Here is a 20,334-nt window from a genome sequence, read left to right as displayed (position 1 = left end):
ACCCACAATTCAAATACACTTTTGGGTAAAAAAAACCCAATAAACTTTTGGATGGAAAAATTAGGTATTCAGACGACCAAGAGAGAAACTAGCCACAGGCTTGGAATGCAGATATTTTTCTGATACAGTCTGGTAAACTCATGGTCAATGTAAGGCTCAAACATTGGAGAAAAAGGAGCTAATTACTTTACAAGTTGTCATGTACTAGCTAACAAAGCACTGAAATAAGACTGTTCAAATCAAATCACAGATTTAAAAAAGCAGCACGTCCTATAAATATATTTCCATATAGGTAAATTGGGGAAAAAGTAAAAATATCTCAATAAATCATATGCATAAACTGTCTACATACATGTAAGTGTGTAACTGAGTTTTTTGTAAAGATATTTTTAACACAAACTAAAAAAGTAACCACTTTTTTAAAAACCAGTAGTGCATCATCACTGCGTATTTGTAAGAACCTTTTAGTTTTAACAAAAACTGTCTTCTTGAGAGAATCCTTTATAATTTTAAAAAATGCATGACATCAGACTTCTAAAGCATACAGTGAATAGGATGTATTTGAAAGGAATGAGAGAATCCTCCAGCACCCAACTCTTCTAATTTCCATAGCAGCACAGATGACAAGCCTTGAACGCATGTACTCTTTCAATATAATTCTACTGTATAGTTACTATGGCAGCAGTTCTACAAGGGTGAGTTGTTTGTGGTTTGGTTTTATTTATTTATTTATATTTATTGCAAATATGGAAACTAGCAACACTAGCAAATAAAGAACACAACTAATGAAAAATGAACTTTGGGTATGGGTCCTTTTCCTGCAAACTAGCAAAAAAAAAAAATCATCATTATATACCCTTCAGTAATACTTTCTTTCATCTTTAACCTATACAGAAATCTCCACAGCATTCGTGCAAGGAATGCAAAGCAACAGAACAGTAACATTTGGAAATTACATGCTGGTCATTCGGTATATCAGCAGCAGCAAAAATAGGACCCTAACAAAGTCAGTCTGTAAAGAGTCTTGTTTCCTCAAGACCAACAGACAGAAACACTTCTCTAGACAATCTTCAGAAAGAAGCCTCCTAAACACAGTGAAAGATAAGCACCATTTTCCCCCAGAGTATCCCTGTAGTATTTCAGAAGAAGAGACATGCTTTTCTTTTCATTTTTAGCGCGAGGGAAGTTACTCTCTCCCACGGACTCCAGAAGACGGAAACGCACAGGCAACATTTAACTGTGATGCCAAACTCTTGAGTCTCTTAAGTTACACTAACAACGAAATCTAGAGACCCTATCAGGTCTTCTGGTTTCCTTTTAGTCCACATGCACATGTTTAAATAAAAATGCTGGTCAATTCTAAACACGAGGCTAAGGGGAAGAAGTCACTTCCTCACTTTTCAGTTTGCTCGGCATTTATCCCAGCAACTTCATCAATGCTTAGCTTTCTTCAAACACAGCAGAGCTGCTGCATTTTCAGTGATGCCCACAGCCACGTGGTTGGCAACATGCCGGCACTTGTATGTTTGTTTTTGGCTGGTTGTCTTACAGACTGTACAAAAACTCTTACCAGAAAACATACAAGAGGAAATAGGTAACAGTAATGCAATTCCATCCTATACAGGTGTCCATTCTTTTCTTGCATTCTAGAATGTCCTTGTAGAAAGTAAGACAGAGACTTCTGAAAATCATAGGCATTGCCATATTCTATTGCAATGACTGAACTTCTGTGCATTTAAAGGGTCCAATCCCACTTTTCTTGAAATCAAAACAAAGGACTTCCAGGAGCTTCAGAGAGTTTGGTCAAGCTGAACTGACATCAAACCAGAGCAGAATGCTATACAAATGAAAGATGCTTTCTAAATCAAGTGTGAAATCAAGCAAGAGGAGAAACACTGCAACATTTCACTTCTGAGTGAAAAAGCCAGTTTGTGTGGGGATGCTCCCTTTCTTCTGGGAGCTTTGCTTCAAAGCTCTGACAATGTAACATATGTGCAATCAAATGTAAAAGAAAAAAAACAAAACAAAATAAAACACAATGTACCCCTTCCCCTCCCTTAAAAAAAAAAAAAAAAAAAGACCAAAAAACCCCACTTAAAAACATTTGTCCAAACAATCAGCAAATATGCAGCATAAATAGTTATCTCTTCTCTCCAATAATAAATATTATCTTATGTAGTAATTAGAGAGGGTTGTTTTGTTTTGCTTTTAATTACCTTTTTTTTTTAATCACTGGACTAGATAATTAAACCTGACTTCTGAAATTATTCTCTTAGTACTGATCTTTTATGATCAATTGGCCATAACAATTCATCGTAAGTTTTGAATGATGAAAGGTTGGGGTTTTGGACACCTTCTTTAAAAGTAATGGGAAAAACAAACAGTAAGAAATAACTGAACCTTAAAAAAAGTGATCTCCTTATTTCCCATTCCATGAATTCACAACCATGAATATTACCTGTTACTTGCTTGTCTGGAAGAGAAGGGATTGGAATGGCTAATCCAAATTTAACCAGGAGCCGCTCATACAACCAGTCAAAGTGCTTGTATCTGTGGTTGACAGACCGATTAGTGTTCTGTAAGAGAAACACAGCTCTGAACTTTGACAGACATCTACAGATGGTGACATGAAACATGACCAGAATGGTAACTACATGGAATGTAAATACAATTTATGATTTAGAGCCTTATTACAGATGAACTTGAAATGCTAGAACAAAGTACTTCTCTTTGTGGAAAAAAAGTATGACAACTACCACTTACTCTTATGATGCTCTTACCAAGTCACACAAACTGTATTATTTATGTGTAAAAATGACACATATTTGCAAGACAAAAGATCCTGTTTCAGATACACTTACAGTGCAGGTCAGCTGGTATTCAATGTAGCTCTTGAGACCATACATTTTAGAACCTTTTTTGGGATCTGCCACCACACAGTCAAATGTAGAGGTAGGATACACCCACATGGGGCCATAATCACCAATCTGTAAGAAATAGCAAATATTATCTTTAAATATATCATGTTGTACGAGCTGCAAACAAGGAGACAAATATCTTCTCTCTTCATTTGACAGTTGCCATTGATTTCAGTGAGAGACTGAGAATCCGGAAATAGAGAAGTTTCTTGCAACCAGGGATGATTGACCACAGTTGAGTTTATCTTGTGTATTTTACAATTCTTCCCAAATAGCAAAGGAGTGATGAATTCCAGGGCTATTTCAACCACATTTCACAAAACAGCATATATACAGAAGAGTTTGTTTTTTAGATCAGAAAACGACGTGACCATAGTACTGAAAATAATAAACATCATCATCATTATCACACTTACCTGTTTTATTATGACAGTTCTATTTCTAATTATATGTTCAGTGTCAGTTTCTTCTGACCCAAATACATATAGCAACCCTGAGTCTAAAAGTTCAGTTGGAAAAAAGGGAAGGATGAAGAGGATTAAAAAACCCAAACAAACAAACAAATAAAAAACCCAGTCCCAAAACAAAGCACACCACCCACACAGAAAAATTAAACACATGTCCCCAACTTACAATTATGGGAATTTTCTCTTTGGGTTTTGCTAGCTGCTTTGCCAACAGATACTGTTCCATTCCAGGTTTTGCAAATCCAGGAAATCTAACAATAAAATGAAGTGAAAAGTTTATTCCATATTATCTTTCATTTGACATATGCAGAATTACCAGCCATTATGGGAAAAAAAACCCCTAAGTATTTCTCAGGTATAGAAAAGAATTAATGTGAATTACTTTAACAACCAACAATTTGCCCTGAAAAAAGCAGAAAACTTTTAGCTACTGACATGCAGCTTTTTCTTTTGTGTGTGTGTGTGTGTAATACGGGCCCCTTCTTCCAGAGCACAGTGCTATTTGAGCTCTGCAGGCCATCAGAGCAAACATAATAGGAAGACACAAAGTAACATCTGTCACTCCCCTGCAGCCCACCGCCTCTGAAAATACACACACACAGATGCTCATGCACCTGAGATTTCATATTATGACAAGTAAAACCTCTGAAAGAATGATAAACAGCAGATTTATCAACGAGTTATCTCAAATCGTTTATCCACCGATTAGAAAGAAATCTGCACAAAAATCACTGTAATGTCCTTGAAGTCTTATAAAAAGCTTTATAAAAAGCAAATTGTAGTGCTCTTTCTAATTAGGAAGATAATTAGCCCTTGAAGTATTGCCAGCCTACTGCCTGCTTGCAAAAACATGAGGAGTAAAATGGGACTTACTTCACAGACAAATAACACTCTTAAATAAGGCATTTTTGTGGGTTTATAAGTAGATGCCACAACGATGCAGAGTTACTCTTGCAACATTGGACAAAAAACCCACTGATGAACAAAATTAACAAATAGTCTTGAAGAGACAGTTGATATTAGTTACACACCCAAGGAACCATTATTCTAAGATTTTTTCCACTCTCCTTTTATCCACTTAGAGATTACTACACAGTAGCTCTAAGGGTAACAGTAGTTTTAGAAAACAAACATTAAGTTGTAACATAAAATAATGCTAGTATAGCCCTGACAAAGCTTGATGCTACTGGAAGATTTTTATATAATAATCAAACTTTCTATGGCTGAGGAATCAAATTGGATGATACACAGTAGAGCAGAACCTTTTCCCACTGGAAACTCAAATTGCTCAGGAACTCTGGGGCAGCATCTCTGATCAGTCTCTACTGCATGGATAAGACATCCATCACCTTTCATTTTCATTAAGAACACAAACTGTCAAAGACAGTTACATTTTAGAGACCAGTAGGTCCAGAAGTTCAGACATTGTGAAAGGGTCCTTTGCCTGTATAACACCTTGAAAAATTATACAACTTTGTCATGTACTTTCAAGCTTTCATGGATCTGTTGTGTCCTCTGATCACTCATGGAGTATGCTGAACTACAAATCCATCTTCTCTTCTAACCCAAAACTGTAATATTTACATTGCATATTTCAAGAAGGTTGAATGTCACACATTTACACATCTTGACAAATTCCAGTCCTCTTCAATATATACACATTCCCCCTGCATTTTCAATTACTTGTTAAGTGGTAACTTCATAGCAGCTGCACGAGAATTTCCACGCTGGACCCCCCCAGCCTCTGATGCCTCAGTTTCCTTGTAACCAAGGTAAGACGGTGAAGCTGATTTTGGGTCATCCCAGTCATCATCCCAATCATCGTCATCAGCAGCTGCTGAAGTACAGGAGGGGGCAAGGGGATAGGGAAAAGGAGAAAGTTAAATAATTTTTCTTCATAAGAAGAACCAGGTACTTCAGCACTCAAATAAATAATCAACGAGGTAAATATATTAAGATCTAGTTCAGCCTTCTGTTTTATGATTCCTCCTCAATTACCACTGTCCTCACCAAATACAACCTGCAAAGCAGTACACTAGAAATCCATTGAGGGAGAGCAAAAGGAAAAAGAAAATAAGAAAGAAAAGATGATGGTTTAAGATTAATTCAATGGGTTCCATACTCACAGAATCCAGGTTAGCATTCCCCAGTTATGGGTTCACCTCTTAATTTAGGCTTTTACTACAAAAAGTAGAGAAGCCTTCTGAAAGGTTAGTCACTTATTTAAATTAAGTATTTAGGAGACTACTTCTTCACAAGCCTGAGGGCAAATATTCAAGGATGTTTAAAAGTTCCAGTTATGCAAGATGAACTACGTGCCTGAGAATAGATCATGTACGCACAAGACTTTGGTTTGCCAGATTTCCATACAAGTTTCATGTGTCTGTTTTGATCTGATTTAAAAAAAAATGTATTTCATTTTCAAAAATACTATTATTTTAGTGTCCAGATTACCCATATGGCAATGTGCTACTAGGAAACTGGTTTCGTTGTTTTTTTAATAAAGCATGTTCTGTAGTTATGAAAGATTAAATAATTCTTACCTCTACTGTCCACCTACTCTAATTTATTAAAAAAATAAGAGCATTATTAGCACACCTGGTCCTTGATAAGCCTGTGGATGACCAAATGCTGCTGCTGCCTCCCAGTTATTTGAAGCACTGTTTCTCTGGCCTGCTGCACTTTCAGGTTTCGTCGCCCAGCTGTCAATAGCATTTCCATTATCCCAGTTCCCAGACTTCCCAACATTCCAGCTGGACCAAGGATCATTGGCAATGCTTGCCTACATCGTATAAAGACAAAAGTAAAGAAGCAATTGCTGAAGAAATGAGCAAAAACTGTGTACTTTCCTCTTGAAGTCTTTGATCTCCTGCTAATAGGCTATGAGTTTGCATTTAGCACTTCACTTGTTGATTTAGGAGCAGCTGTCAAATCTTATGTTTCCAGCTACACAACTTTTACATGCAGCAAGCACCTGGAAAAACTGACCAGCTTTCCATCAATGTAACACCAATATATACTAATAAGAGTGTTTCTCCTCAGGGAAATTACCCTGTCTTTTGCAGCAGTGTTAGGAAGCAATCTCACATGGTAATTATTTTACTCTGACACCATAAGTATGGTGCATGTGAACTATTAATTACCTAAAGCCATGGACTAATTAGAACATTTAAAACAGGAACTCAGAAGTCAAGGATTAGGTTTTTGCAAATACTTATTTTATCAAACTCAAATTAGTTGCTTTTACTAAAAGCAAATCATAAACTGCCCACCCACATCATTACTATTGATATGACAATTAGGGAGTTAAGGCCAGCAATCTGCTGAGCTACCCTGTCAGAGCTTAACTCATTCACAGTGAAGATGAGAGAATGAAACAAACATCTACCAGGGAACAGTCTGGCATCTCCCTGGAGACCTACTCTCTCAGCATAAGCTTGTGGTGAAGGTAATCACATATACCCTTCTGCTGATGCTGTTGTGGAGGTGGAAACCTCAGTGAAAGAGTGTAGAGCACACATGCCTCTAACTACTGCATCAATTTGTCAAGTTCATCTGCCAGTTAATCCTGCTCAGCTCCTTGATTTTAACACTACACTTTGAAAAAACATTGACTAGTTAATAAGTGCAGTCTGCTTCAGACACTTAGTACAGAGACTTGCTGGCAGAAAGAAAAGATTGCACACATATCAAAACCCACATACCCAAAATGTAAGAGGAAGAAAGAGGAGAAGGGGAAAGAAGGCAAACAAAGCCAAGAAGGTTTGTCTTGTTCAGCAGAGAGAAACTGTTTTTTGTAAAAGGAAGACTCAAATCCTAAAGAAGTTAGTGCATTATTTTTATCATGAAGCAGCATATCAAAGAAGAGATGGCTAATATAAATTAATTGCTACTAGACTATAACATTTACATGTATCTCAGAACATTTGCAGGAACAGAAAATTTAATAGAACTCCCACTAAAAGCCAAATTATTATCTGCAAAAATATTGGATAACTTTGTCTTACAGAAAAAAGGTACAGCTACTCCACATCCCATTTTTCTTCACTAAACATTCTCTCCTCTCATTTCAGCTTTGATATACTACTTAGGAATAAGAACTCTCACTTCAGTTTTTCAGATTTCACAGACACTATCTAACCTTAAAGACTTGAAAATTATGCTGGTATCATATAACACCTGTCCTTTAGGTTCACAATCCCCAGGATCTGGAAATTAAGACCAAGCCCCTGGGGAAAAAAAAATCACCATTCAGAAGACTCATAAGAGACAGTGGGTCTCTAGGAACTGATGGAGAGAGACAGATTATGTGGACAGCTTCTATATTGACAGTTTGGGGACTTTTTTTTTAAGGATGAAACTGATGCAAGAACACTACCCTGTAGTGGAGCAATATCATTGAGGTCTACCTAATTCTTGGATAGCTGATACACAGCGCTACTCTCAGCAAATTACAAAGAAGTTGCTGGTAGCTTATACCAGTCTGCTCTCTTCCTGTGATGTTCACCTGACATGAGTTTATGTAAAGTGAAATAACCATACATGGCATTAGTTAGAGTTCACTATCTTTGCTAAATGAAAACACATACACTGGGGCCCAACCACACGGAAAAGCATGCTTGCTTCTAACATAACTTAGAGTACCTAGAAAAGAATAGTTTGCATAATATTAATTTGCCTATACTTCCACAATATATGGTGTGCTGATTACCAGCAAATCAAAGCCCAGAAGTGAGATGATTGCCAGAAGACTAAGTAAAGTTTTCCTCTTCTCTGTGGTAGTTCATGTGAAATCTGGTACATGAGTAGGCAGCAAAGAAACCTTAAAATCTGCTGCAAAACAAGGGGGAGGCAATAATATTAACACTGGGTACACTACTAAAGAATGACTGTCAAGAGCAATCATCAAACTTGCGGATAGTTGCTGATATACAGTAGATTCTGTACAGCAACGGGGATTGTATTACTTAAATTGCACTCTCAGATGTCTTATCTCTGTGTACCTATATGGAAGCACTATTCAAATCAGAAAATTTTACTTCTGAGGTGTCCAAGAAAGCTCTGGGATAACCTCTTGCCCTTAGGTGGATTGCCCACAAGCTATAAAAGGGGTGGAATAGGCTACTCCCCCTCAGTTCCTTTCAGCCAAAGGGTCTACATCTCTTTCTGAGGCACTGGGGAAGAGGGCAAGAGGTGGGTTAGGAATCTATATATACAGATAATAATTTTCAAAGAGCACTTGCAGGACTCCTTTCAACTTTCTTGAGATGTTTCCCTACACACTGTGGACACTCCTAACTGGTAGTCAACAATCAGTAAATATGGAGAAGGGTTCAGGAATCAGGCTTGTCATCCTCAAGGTTCTAGGGCATCATGGAGGACCAAATAAAGACACATCAATTATTAAAAGGGCAATCTCAGCTCCAGTCAGCAGTTCTGTGGATTTCAGCAGCTGACAAATGCTATACAAGAAGCCACTGGCATGGCCTGGCTCTGGTTGAATACCCTAATTAAACCAGCAAGTATTTTGCAAGTGATTAAATTACATGTTCTTACACCTTTAGTTTTCCATAACTGGAATTGCCAACCCTCTGATCTCTTCTTAGTCATCACAAAAAATGTGAACAGTCCTTGCAAGAAACTGATATTTAGTCAATATTATTTGATACAACACACCTAATATCCAAGTATGCAAGCAATCTCAAATGCAAGCACACAAAAAAAGTGCCATACCACACAACTAAGAAACTAATCAGCCTTCAAATTAAGAATTGCATCTCTTCGCTCCCAAAGGTAACATGAAACAAGTACATTGAGATCAAATTCAAGGACGAACCCCTAAAAGGCAGCTGATTTTCCTTTTTGGAGGTACTATGAACTTGCTCTCTTCTACTGTTCTAGGAGAAAAAATAAGACAGAAAGACTATATGGGGAATGGACAACAGAGGGAACCATTACTGAATATTTTAAGAGTCTTCCACTAAGGGCAGATTCAAAACCACTACAGAAGCAGATCATTACTGGCAGGGGGCTAGGAGATGGGAAGAGAAATCTATATCTAATAATAGTTGAATGAGAAAAAATTCCACCAAACAGAAAAATACTCAGCTTGGGAGTGGAATATCAGTATCTTTACCAAATAAATCATTAATTAAATCGGAACAGTGACATATTTGCTATTTTCCAGAGAATCCAAAGCTATAGACAATAAAACTAAGGTAAAGCACTGAGGTGTCCCTCTGCCCTGGGTAAAAATCTTTATTTGATCTCATAGCCAACTAATTTGTTCCTGGCAGACTCCTTCCTCATATTAATGCATGCTCCTGAGAGACAAATCATCCATTCTACCCCTGAGGGACAAAAGCCAAAACAAAAACAATGCTCAGATGCTAAAACTAATTTAAGTAACTAAAAATACCTAGGTAACTGTACCATCAAAAATAATGACCTCCAACTGTAAGAAATATACCTTGAAATCTACTCTGAGAGACAGAAGCCATGCTGAAGCAGTGAATAGAGAAAGTAAGTCTGATCAGATCAAGGGAGGTTCAGGACAGTCAAAGCTGCAATGTGAAGTGTTATGCTCTTGAAGGAGGATTTAAAAGAGACAGACAGTACAGAGCAGTGGCAGAAAATACAAGAAAAGTCATGGTGGTTCAGCTGAATAGCTCACAGGAATGAACATACTTCTCCAGTTTTATAGCTGCCTTAGTTACCTGCATGGAAACAAAGCCTTAGGCATACTCAGACATTACACTAAACTTCAGTTCTTTGGCTAACAATCTCTGACAGATACATTAAAAAAAAAAAGTAAGTGAATTCATAGATAGTCACCCTAAAAATCAAGTGTTTTGCTCCAGGAAGAAAGATAGAGGGCTGAAAGCCTATATAGCAGATAAGTGAAGTAGCTGCCATACCCATGATATTTTATGGCTAAGCTTTCTTAAAGGGAAATCATAACCTTAGCATTGTGGTGCAGGACATTTTTTTCAATTCTGAAGGAAAGTCCTCTTTTCTATAGTACAACTTAAAAACTTACGCATCCTTAAAGAAATGCTCTAGGAAAAGCAAAAATGGAGATGGGCTAGATTTTAGAGGATAATCAACCTTAAAGAATCATACTAGAATGTTCCTGTGGATAAATACATGAAAGCAACACGGGAGAGGACCTCCAGAAGCAGCTGACAAGGAGGCAGTGGCAATGCTGTCCTAGGAATCTATTTGTTCCTCAGCCACTACTGTCACCCTATCAACTCCCGATTCAGCTCAAAAAAAAAATCCATATTTGAAGTACAAAATGTTCTTTTAGAAAAATACCTAATTTAGACTTGAGAAAATAATACTCAGTGATGGGACAAGGGGAGGTAAAACACGTTGTCATCCTCACTGGCTAAAGGAAATGCCTTTTTTTTTAAATTAAAGTCTGCTTAGTTTCGAATTTCAGACACTAAAAATCCTATACACATTTATTCAGTGGAGCTCCCTCAAGCTTATTTTTTTGTTACTCTAAATGGCAATCAAATCACTTCTTTATATCCTTGTCTTCTCTTGAGCTGATTTCAATCCCTAATGGCTCCTTCTTGAAACGCAGATGAGAAATTTCAGACAGTTTTTCAAGTACCAATCACAGCAATGCCAGAAAGAGAAGAAAGGCTCCCTGTTTCTCTCTGATGTTCTCTAGACATCCCAGCATCAGGCTACCAAAATTAAGTAAGGCTTTATCCTTCCTTTTTTGGGAAAAGCACTCCCTATTTCTGTTTGGAAACAGAGGACAGGGGTTACCCTTGTTGCCTTCTTTTTGGAGGAGGAGAAGTTGGAGAGTATTATTGGCTAAGGTTTTTTAGCTTACCACTTTCAATTGCAAATGCCCATGATTCCACTTTAAAATAAGTGCTCAGTGAACAATAAAAATTAAAATCAGGAAGGAAACTATATACTGCAGTAAGCCCCCTGCTGAGCTGAAGGGGATTGTGCAACACATGCATGCCATCTGCCACTGTGAGTGTGCAAGCAAGCAGAAATGCTCATAGGAGGGTTGACAAGATTGTCAGCATTATCAAGTTAAAACATTCTTTATATAGTCAGTGACAAACTGCTAGATCACAAGTTATGATCTCATGAAATAAGAAGTCAAATAAAAAAAAAAAAAGGGTAATGCAGGGTCCTGGGGAAGAATAACTGGATACCAGTACAGGCTGGGTGTTGACCTGCTGGAAAGCAGCTCTGTGGAGAGGGACCTGGGGGTCCTCTTGGTGGACAACAAGTTGTCTCAGTTACGAGGAAAGGCTGAGGGAGCTGGGCCTGTTCAGCCCAGAGAAGAGACAATGGAGAGGGGACCTCATCAATGCCTGTAAGTATATGAAAGGAGGAGTGTCAGGAGGATGGAGCCAGGCTCTTCTCAGTGATGCCAAGCAATAGGACAAGAGGCAACAGGCAGGAACTGATGCACAAGAAGTTGCATCTAAGCATGCAAAAGAAATTCGTTACTGCTCAGGTGACTGAGCACAGGAACAGGTTGCCCTGAGAGGCTGTGGAGTCTCTCTCACTGGAGGTATTCAAGAACCATCTAGATACAATCCTGTGCCATGTGCTCTAGGATTACCCTGCTTGAGCAGGGAGGTTGGACCAGATGACCCACTGTGGTCCCTTCCAAACTGCCCTATTCTGTGATTCTGTGAATCATACAAGAAAAAAAAGCATGCCAACACTCTAATTTGTGGAAAACTATTTCAATAATCAGATTTTGACTCAGGGTATGGTGCAGTTGAAGATGGGGAGTGACCACAGTACTACAGCAGTTTAACAGCTTCCTGCCTGAGCTTTTGCATTTCACTGGGTCATCCACAAAAAAGCTCAAGACAATTCTATAATTGGAATTGGTACAATCACTGTCACGTGTTGGATGGTTATTTTTAAATGTGTGAATGTGATTCATTTCAAAGCAAGCAAGCCACTATTTGCAATACTGTAGAGAAGCCATTGCCTTGTACTTAAACAAGAATTGGTCACAAATTCCAGTTACAGGTCTGAATGCAATATTGTGATTGAGGTGAGGGAGGGGGAAAAATTGCTTTCAAATTACACGTTTCAATAGAGAATGTTACACTGTCATTATCTGTAACAGGAACTAGAAGTTACGATTGTAATTGTAACTCTCATAGTTAACCTACCCACATATTTTTAAAGATAATTTAACATACTGGTTTAACAAGATAAACTGGACTAAACCAAATACAAGTGAGTTACATTTCCCATGGCGATACTTCTACTTTACTACACACACAGAATCGTCAGAGAATGGAAATGCTGTTAAAGGAATGCAATAACATACATTTCAAAATTTGCACGAAAGGAGAACAGTGCACTCTTAATAGCAGTGCTATGTCTATTTTCTTCAGTCTTAGCATTTATCGCTACTCGTAGCAGTTCCAGGAAGGGGAGACGGAAGGGGGTGTTACAGTATGCAAATTTAACAATGTCAATTTGCCTTTTCAGCACTAAGTTGCAAAAAATGTAAAAAATATGAGGTAAAATTATGGGAATAGCTTCCTTAGTGTTCTCCTTATGCATGTTCAACAACTTGTGTCTACACACCAGGTAACTTCAGTTGCCTCAACTCCTGCACATCAAATTATGTGCTTCCACTACTATTTATTCATCCTGTCTGTACATAAGTCCCACAGTTTTCTGAAGGAAAAGGGTTTTCTACACATAGGAGTGCATTTATCTTATTTTTCTTCCGAGAGAGAAACTATTCCCAGTGATTTCACACTTACAACTGGATAAAACAACAAACATGAGAGGTTTCTGTTAGTTGTTTCCTGTATCTACTCATGGGACCTTATTGCTCTGCCCACAACATAACTAAGAACACAAAACGTTGATTCTCTAAGGTCAACAGCAATTAACTGAAAAATCTGCAATTCACAAAACCATGAACTCTCAGGATACTTATTTTATACTGAACTAAGAAGAGCTGTACAGCCATCTTCATACAGAAACAAACCTGGTGGTGATTAGAGAATCAGTATCAAGAAAAGGGAACAAACTCCTCTAGAAACGCAACTTAGAGTTAGCTACATGAACTATTTTTGTATCTTAAAATATAGGGAAGCCACATCTACAGCTCTTACGTCAACATAGCTGATGATCCACTTCCACCCTGAAACAGACAGGCAGTACTCCAATCTATTTTCATGTAGAAGTTTTTAATACTAGCTTTCTATTCTGCAGAGAAGGAGGGGGGGGAAAAAAGGGGAAAAAAGGCTAGACTGAGCCCTAGAGGGCAGGGAGGAGAAACTATACAAACTAAAATATACAATATATTAAAATTTATAGTATTTCTATCCTATGTTCAAACCTGTATGTTACATATATTGTAAACAGCCAAACTACATTATGGCTAATTATACATACAGTCTGCTTACAGACCACTAATGAGATTACTGTACAGATAGCATTTAACTTCTTAATAAGAACTAGCTTGGGCCAATATGATTGTAGCAAAATCCAAATAATTCAGATAAACACTACTGTTAAAACAGAAAGCTGATACTTGTTCACAACTTTCAAAGCATTTTAAGTTAGATAAACTAAAAACCACCACAAGTTGTGGTACAGAATGGGGAGAGAGATAATTACTGTTAAAACAGCAGCTTCTGAACTTGCAACATGAGCAAAATAAATCAAGTACACCTATGACTTGAGAAGATGTACTAGTCTTGACCACAACAAAAAAACCCCAAACCAACTCAGTTGGAGGAGACAATTCAGAATGAATTTTACATTAATGATTGTATTTCCATACATAGTAAAATTACGAAGTATTCAAATGCCACCAAGCTAATAACCTCTTGGTCAACTGCAATGAGAAGCACTATGCAAAAGTGTGGATATCCATTATTGATACTGCCCCTGGAAGAAACCTGGCATCAAAGAAATACTACAAGAGAAAAAACCTCCATTCATTTTTTTGTCAAAAACAAGAACTTTTTTTCAGTATATTTTTCAGATTCATTTGGTTTAACCTGACACAATTTATATTTATTTCAGTGCCATTATTGCCAGTATTATTCCAATACCAGAAAAGTTTACAGGTAAATTACTTTACTATTTATATGCAATTCTAAAAAACAGAAAAAACATAGTGCTGATATACTTACTCACTGGCTGTTCCAGATGACAGTCTAAAATTAGCACCCTGCATTGCCACTCAGAGGAACAGTGGATTGACAGAGAGGAAAGATTTCTCATTCCCTCTGCTTCCTCTACGTGAGGGCTACCAGGTCAAAACAAGACAAGACCCACACAAAAGCCTAGGAACAGCCTCCATCTTTGGCAACTAAGGCTTCCTTAACTTGTATTTTCTTGAATAATTTCTAAAGATTTTTGGACAATAAACTACAAATGTTATGGGCAGATGCAACATTAAATTCTCCTATCTGCTTATCTCCTGCTGACTGTAAAAATAGTCACCTTGAGTAAATTTTTTTCCTCATTTTGTGTTTTATTAGCTTCATTGCTTCCTCTGATTGCTTTCCTGTCCCAAGAATCTTTTACAGATATCTTTCTTCAAAAGAGCAGCTGCAAGCTTTACCAAAGCAGCCATTGCTGGGACACCACTGATGCAAGGAGAGTGAACTGCCAAGGGTCAGGTAGAATTCTTCTCCTTAGAATGTATCTCTGTGCCCCTTTTCTACTGACACTTTACATCTGTGGCAAACCCAGGTAAGGTACACTACTAAAGTGTTGCTCTGGTTATTAAGGCTTTATCAGTGAAGAAAAGGAAGGAAAAGCAACTGCTTTTCATTATTGCTTATTAATTACTTTTCAGGAGATTATTTACTGAACAACGACAAAGAACCTTCTTAGGAAAAGATAGTCAGGGAGTAGGGCAGTGTTTGAGTCAATGATATTTTCTTAACATCAAAAAGTTACAGTTTCCAGAGCAGGAAATCAAAAGCCTCTTGTTTGCCTGGAAAGCAAAAAGGAATGGGGGATGAAGGAGGAAGAGATAGTCAAGTGATGGTATTTGTCTTCCCAAGTAATACTTAAGCATGATGGAACCCTGCTTTCCTGGTGATGGCTGAACACCTGCCTGCCCATGGGAAGTAGTGAATGAATTTCTTATTTTGCTTTGTTTGTGTGCACAGCTTTTGCTTTACCTATTAAGCTGCCATTATCTCAATCCATGAGTTTCCACATTTTTATCCTTCTCCCCCATCCTGTTGAGGGGGGAACAAGCAAGCTGATGAGGGGGTTGAAACGACTACCAGGGTTAAAACACACCACTGTGGCTTAACTGGTCTCTTAAAAATAGAAAATGAATAAGCACCACACTCACATTTCAAATCAGCCAGATCTGTTATTTTTAATAAAGCTTGGTACTAAAAGACTACACAACAACCTGTGGGGTTTTTTTACTTATTGTTAGAAGAATGGAAGGAATTCTAAGAATTAAAACATTTGGCTTATTGAAATTGGGGAGTTGGGGCATTGTGTAACTATGTCTGTGTTAGAGTGACTTAATGTTTACAGAAAGGAATTTCTTCAATGCAGTAGTAGTAAGAAAAATCCTAAAGCATCCTATTTATTTAGAATTGCTTTTATAAAGATTTCTTGGAATAAGCTTTCAACCCCTGATGTTATTATAAAATATAAGATACCATAAAATATCAGCATTTAGGAATACTGCTATTTCTTACATAGTCTACCAGACTAATCTATTTGCGAACATTTTAGTTTCCACTACTGTGCCACCTCCAGCATCAATTCCCTTTACACTGACACATAATTTGTCAGGTTTTTTCACTCTCCATAGCCTGAACAAGAATTTCATTTAACATTAAAACCTTTGTATATTGACCTAGTCAGTTATTAAAGCACTTGAAAAGGCTATGGCAATTGCTTACAACTGAGCATCTGAACACAAAACAATCCCAAGTGTCTCAGCGAACTCTTGTTACACAATATAAATGTTATCATAACCAAATGCAGAGTAATATGTCTAGGAAGAAGGGTCATACCAACAAAGTAGAAGATTGTATTCTCATTAGCACTGGCACTAAAAGAGATGCCAGTATGCAGGGGATGAGGAACTCAGTATAACCTGCTGACACAGTATTACAGGAACCAATGCAATCTTTATTTATCGGGTGTTTCCACACCTGCATAGCAATGTCACATCTGTTTGACACCATGCGAAGTACACAGGAGCAATGCACCTGTTTTACAGACAAGTCACAAGATCAAAGTGACTGCAGAAGAAAGGTTGCTTTTTTCCTAAGAGACGGAAAAAAGTGTCTTACATGAGACAGGATAAACAGAATTTCTTCATTAAGAAGACAATTAGCCATAGAATTTTTGCAAGGAAAAAATACCTTGCACTAGAGAGCTCTCTGACCTGGGAGAAATGCTTAAGAGCCAAAAGCGGAAGCCCAAATGCCTAGTGTACAAATCAAATTCCCACTAGCAATAAACCACTGGAAAAAACTACCAGATATATGTCAGAATCTGAAGAAACCAGTCTTTAAATCAAGACCTAGTTTTTTTAGAAAATATATATAACCATACAGCAGTTATTGAACTCAGTTAAAGAAAAAAAGACTTGAGAAAAGAAAATAACTTATGACATAAAATCCTGACCACACAACAGGATGGTTCATGCTATTAAAAAAAAAAAAAAAACCCACAAAAAAAACAACAGGGAAACTGAAGACCCAAATACACTAGGCCTGAAGAAATCTGCTTCCTCTCCATGTTGCATGGCCTTGGCTGCATCCAGGTGCATACTCTCCTCCTCTCTCTCTCCTATTAATGTCAGCAATATAGTTTTACTATAATGCACTGTGGTACACTTGTTTTTCCAGCTGTTTCACATAGCATTTGAAAGGAATAGGACACTTATAAGAGTAGGGCACTGATGCAGATGAGACAAGCTGTTTGCCTGAAGTTGCTCCTTTCCAAAACTTACTATGGAAATACCTGCAATTTGTATGTATTATAGGCACAGTATACTGTTGACCCTGTGTAAACAACATGGCAAAGTGACCATATCTTCAAGCTTTTTGTTCCTCCAGAAACATAACTTCCAAGACTATATTGCCATAGTAATTCTCTATTATTTGGAATATAATATATACCTCTATTTTAACCTTTCCCTCTACACAGGCAAGAGCTTTTTTCTCCCCTTCTACAAGCACAAGTACCTTGTGTTAAGCACAGAACAAGCTGTCACAGATACCTCTAGCACCATTCAAAATATTCTGTTTATTATATTATTAAGTAATCCTTCCTAGATCAAATTAAGTTATATGTTTCTCTTCTGAGAAACAGTATTCAGATTTGACAGAAGTAGTTACTGCAAATATCTCAAGCTTCCCTAAAAGTAAAGTTTTGCTAGAAACTTTATAGCAGGAAAAAACGGGGCAAGGATAACAGACAGCACAGAAGAAAAGAGGTTTCTCCACTCTACCTTCAAATTACTGTAAGTTTTGCTGAGGGAAAACTAACCTATAACCAATACTTTTGGCTCAGTCTGACATGAGAAATTCATGAGGTATTTCAAAGTTCTGTGTTTAGCCTTACATATTAACTGGGCATCAATTAAAAAAAAAGTTATAAACGTTGAGACAGTCACAGTGAGTTTTGGAGTTCTCTAGTGAGAACATGTGATCACAGAATAACAATCCTGGCATTGTCCAGCTGAATACAAGGAAGCACAAATCAAACATTCACTGTCATACAAAAATGCCCCATGTAAGGTTTTCAAAAGATCTCACTTCATGTCAAAGTCCTGTGGTGCAATTAAGAAAACTAACTGATATTTAACTGACCTACAAACCAGGTGCGTCCCCCCAGCTGTTACAATAAGTAAAGCATTTACTTTCCAACACAAAAGACCTTTATGTATTGCTGTTGGAAAAAAGCAGATTTTGTTCTTCCGTTGACCTATGGACTTCAAAATGTTTAACTTCCTACATGTGGGATATGCAGTAGTCGTAGACTGCAATAAACAGTTTGTGTTTAAGATAATGCATGTCCTCAGATATCTAACCTGAAACTAAATATTTGCTGTTTAATGAACTGATACACCAGGCAAAAAGCTATAAATAGAGGGATTAAAAACCCTACAAAAATATTCTTGCAGCAAAAGAAAAGTCAGTCTCTTCTCCAACTGACTTGGGACAATGCATGAACTTGCTTCATCTCTTTTAATCCAAGAAACAACTCTTAAACACTGAAAAAAATATATCCTGAGATTAGCTCATTTGGTTAGAGGCTGGTGCTAATAACACCAAGGTCATGGGTTAATCCCTGTAGGGGCCATTCACTTTAAAGTTGGACTCAATGATCCTTGTGGGTCCTTTCCAACTCAGAATATTGTGTGAAACCTCTGACACTCTGGCTGATGATGTATAGACCACCCAATTGTATTAGAGATAAATTTGCTCAAAGTGCACTTACAGAGACTGCAGTAGGCACAGATTTATTATCATTGCAGACTGGAAAGAATAAAAACACTCCATTTCTGAAAGCGTTGAGACTACTGAATTTTCCAGCAGTGACAGTATGTGAGCAGTCAGACATATCATCAATATTCAACAAATTGTTCCCTAATGAAAACACAATTACTTTATTGAGTACTTTTATGAGGGTTCACAAATATGGTACTGCAAGCAATTACGTCAAAAAAACTTGCCATGCCCACTGTCTCTGAAAAACTGTGAGACATACCTGATTAGTGCTTTTTGCAGCAGAGTTGGTCTGAGCTGTATTTGAAGAAAGGGAATCAAAAAAGGCTTGGTCAGCTAACGAGTTACCGCAGCTAATGCCGTCTTTTGCACCTTCAGTTATAATCTGGAATGGAAAAGGTTGTAAAAGATTTTTCATATATAATAATATATATATTATTATATATGAATCATCATATATAATCATCCTAACATCCTAACATTCATATCACTAGATTTTAAGATGATTGCATATAACATTTTTAAATTCAAATTCAATAGAACTTTATACAAGAAACTGATGTGATGTTCTGGAAGATTTACTTCCACAATAGATGGAACTGGTTTGCATTGTAACTGTAACACACAAGATTGTTGTGGCAGTGGACACCTATCTATAAATTCCTTAGGGATTAAAAAGTTTGTTAACATTACTGCTTGGAGACTGGGAACTCAATACTCAGAGGATGAATTTGGGACAGTAAGTTTGGAGAGCCAAAATCTACTAGACCATGAGCTAATCAAATGAACAAAAACACAAGGCCACGTGAGCCAGCATAGTCCTGCTTTTCCCCTCACCTCCCTTCCCCTCCACTTTTATTTTTAAATAACACAGCACTGGTGAAGGAAGGGAGGCACGTGCCTTAAGAGGCTGCCAGAATCTTCACCTAACTGGCAACCTGCAGACATACAGACATAGGCCCTCCAAGTGTGAACCAGGTTCCGGTCTTTGCATTGAGATCCCCATTCCATCCCCAACCCAATACCACTAGTCCTCAAACAAAAAACAGATCAACACACACTGAAGAGACAGCAAAGGCCCTCAGTAAGAAAATAAGCTGAGTAGTCTCCGGGCTTGGGATCCCATATCCTGAGCCCTAGAACTGCGACTCCATTCCAGAGATTTATGAGAGTGTGACGAATCTGCCACAGCAACACCGGTGCAAACTTGCATTACTCCTTTCACTTCCATATTTGTATCGTCAGATAGGAAAAGAAAACAATTATTGGATTATGATTCAAAACAGTTCATGTTCTGCAGATCACTAGTATTTACTGCAGACAACTTCCTGTTGCATTTCTTGGGAAACTACTAAGAGGCACAGCAGCTTTGCATGGTATGTTTGCACCGGTCTCCAAAGCCAGCTACAGCTGCAAAAATATGATTATATATCCCAGGCTGTAACACTGATAGTTTTATGTTTGAGCATTTCAGTC

The 20,334-nt window shown here is 37.6% G+C and overlaps 1 protein-coding gene across 3 annotated transcripts in view; it reads right to left on the bottom strand.

Annotated features, from left to right (window-relative positions):
• The window catches only part of SNX9 (sorting nexin 9), a 60,366-nt gene that overhangs the window by 19,232 nt on the left and 20,800 nt on the right, over positions 1-20,334 (bottom strand). For 2 of the 3 annotated variants that reach the window (XM_017834928.1, XM_017834931.1), the window contains exons 4-9: positions 19,121-19,243; positions 5,984-6,167; positions 5,069-5,222; positions 3,552-3,636; positions 2,862-2,987; positions 2,459-2,576 (exon numbers count right to left, since the gene is read on the bottom strand). In XM_017834928.1, coding sequence (XP_017690417.1) covers positions 2,459-2,576; positions 2,862-2,987; positions 3,552-3,636; positions 5,069-5,222; positions 5,984-6,167; positions 19,121-19,243 — 790 coding nt within the window. The remainder of the gene's footprint in view (positions 1-2,458; positions 2,577-2,861; positions 2,988-3,551; positions 3,637-5,068; positions 5,223-5,983; positions 6,168-19,120; positions 19,244-20,334) is intronic. The other variant, XM_017834930.1, reaches the window with a different exon arrangement.

The sequence above is a fragment of the Lepidothrix coronata genome, unplaced genomic scaffold (assembly GCF_001604755.1).
Source record: "Lepidothrix coronata isolate B3197 unplaced genomic scaffold, Lepidothrix_coronata-1.0 Scaffold245, whole genome shotgun sequence".
In the NCBI taxonomy this organism is placed as follows: Eukaryota; Metazoa; Chordata; class Aves; order Passeriformes; family Pipridae; genus Lepidothrix; species Lepidothrix coronata.
The sequence above is the reverse complement of the archived record's forward strand: the minus strand, read 5'-3'. Positions and strand labels throughout refer to the sequence as shown.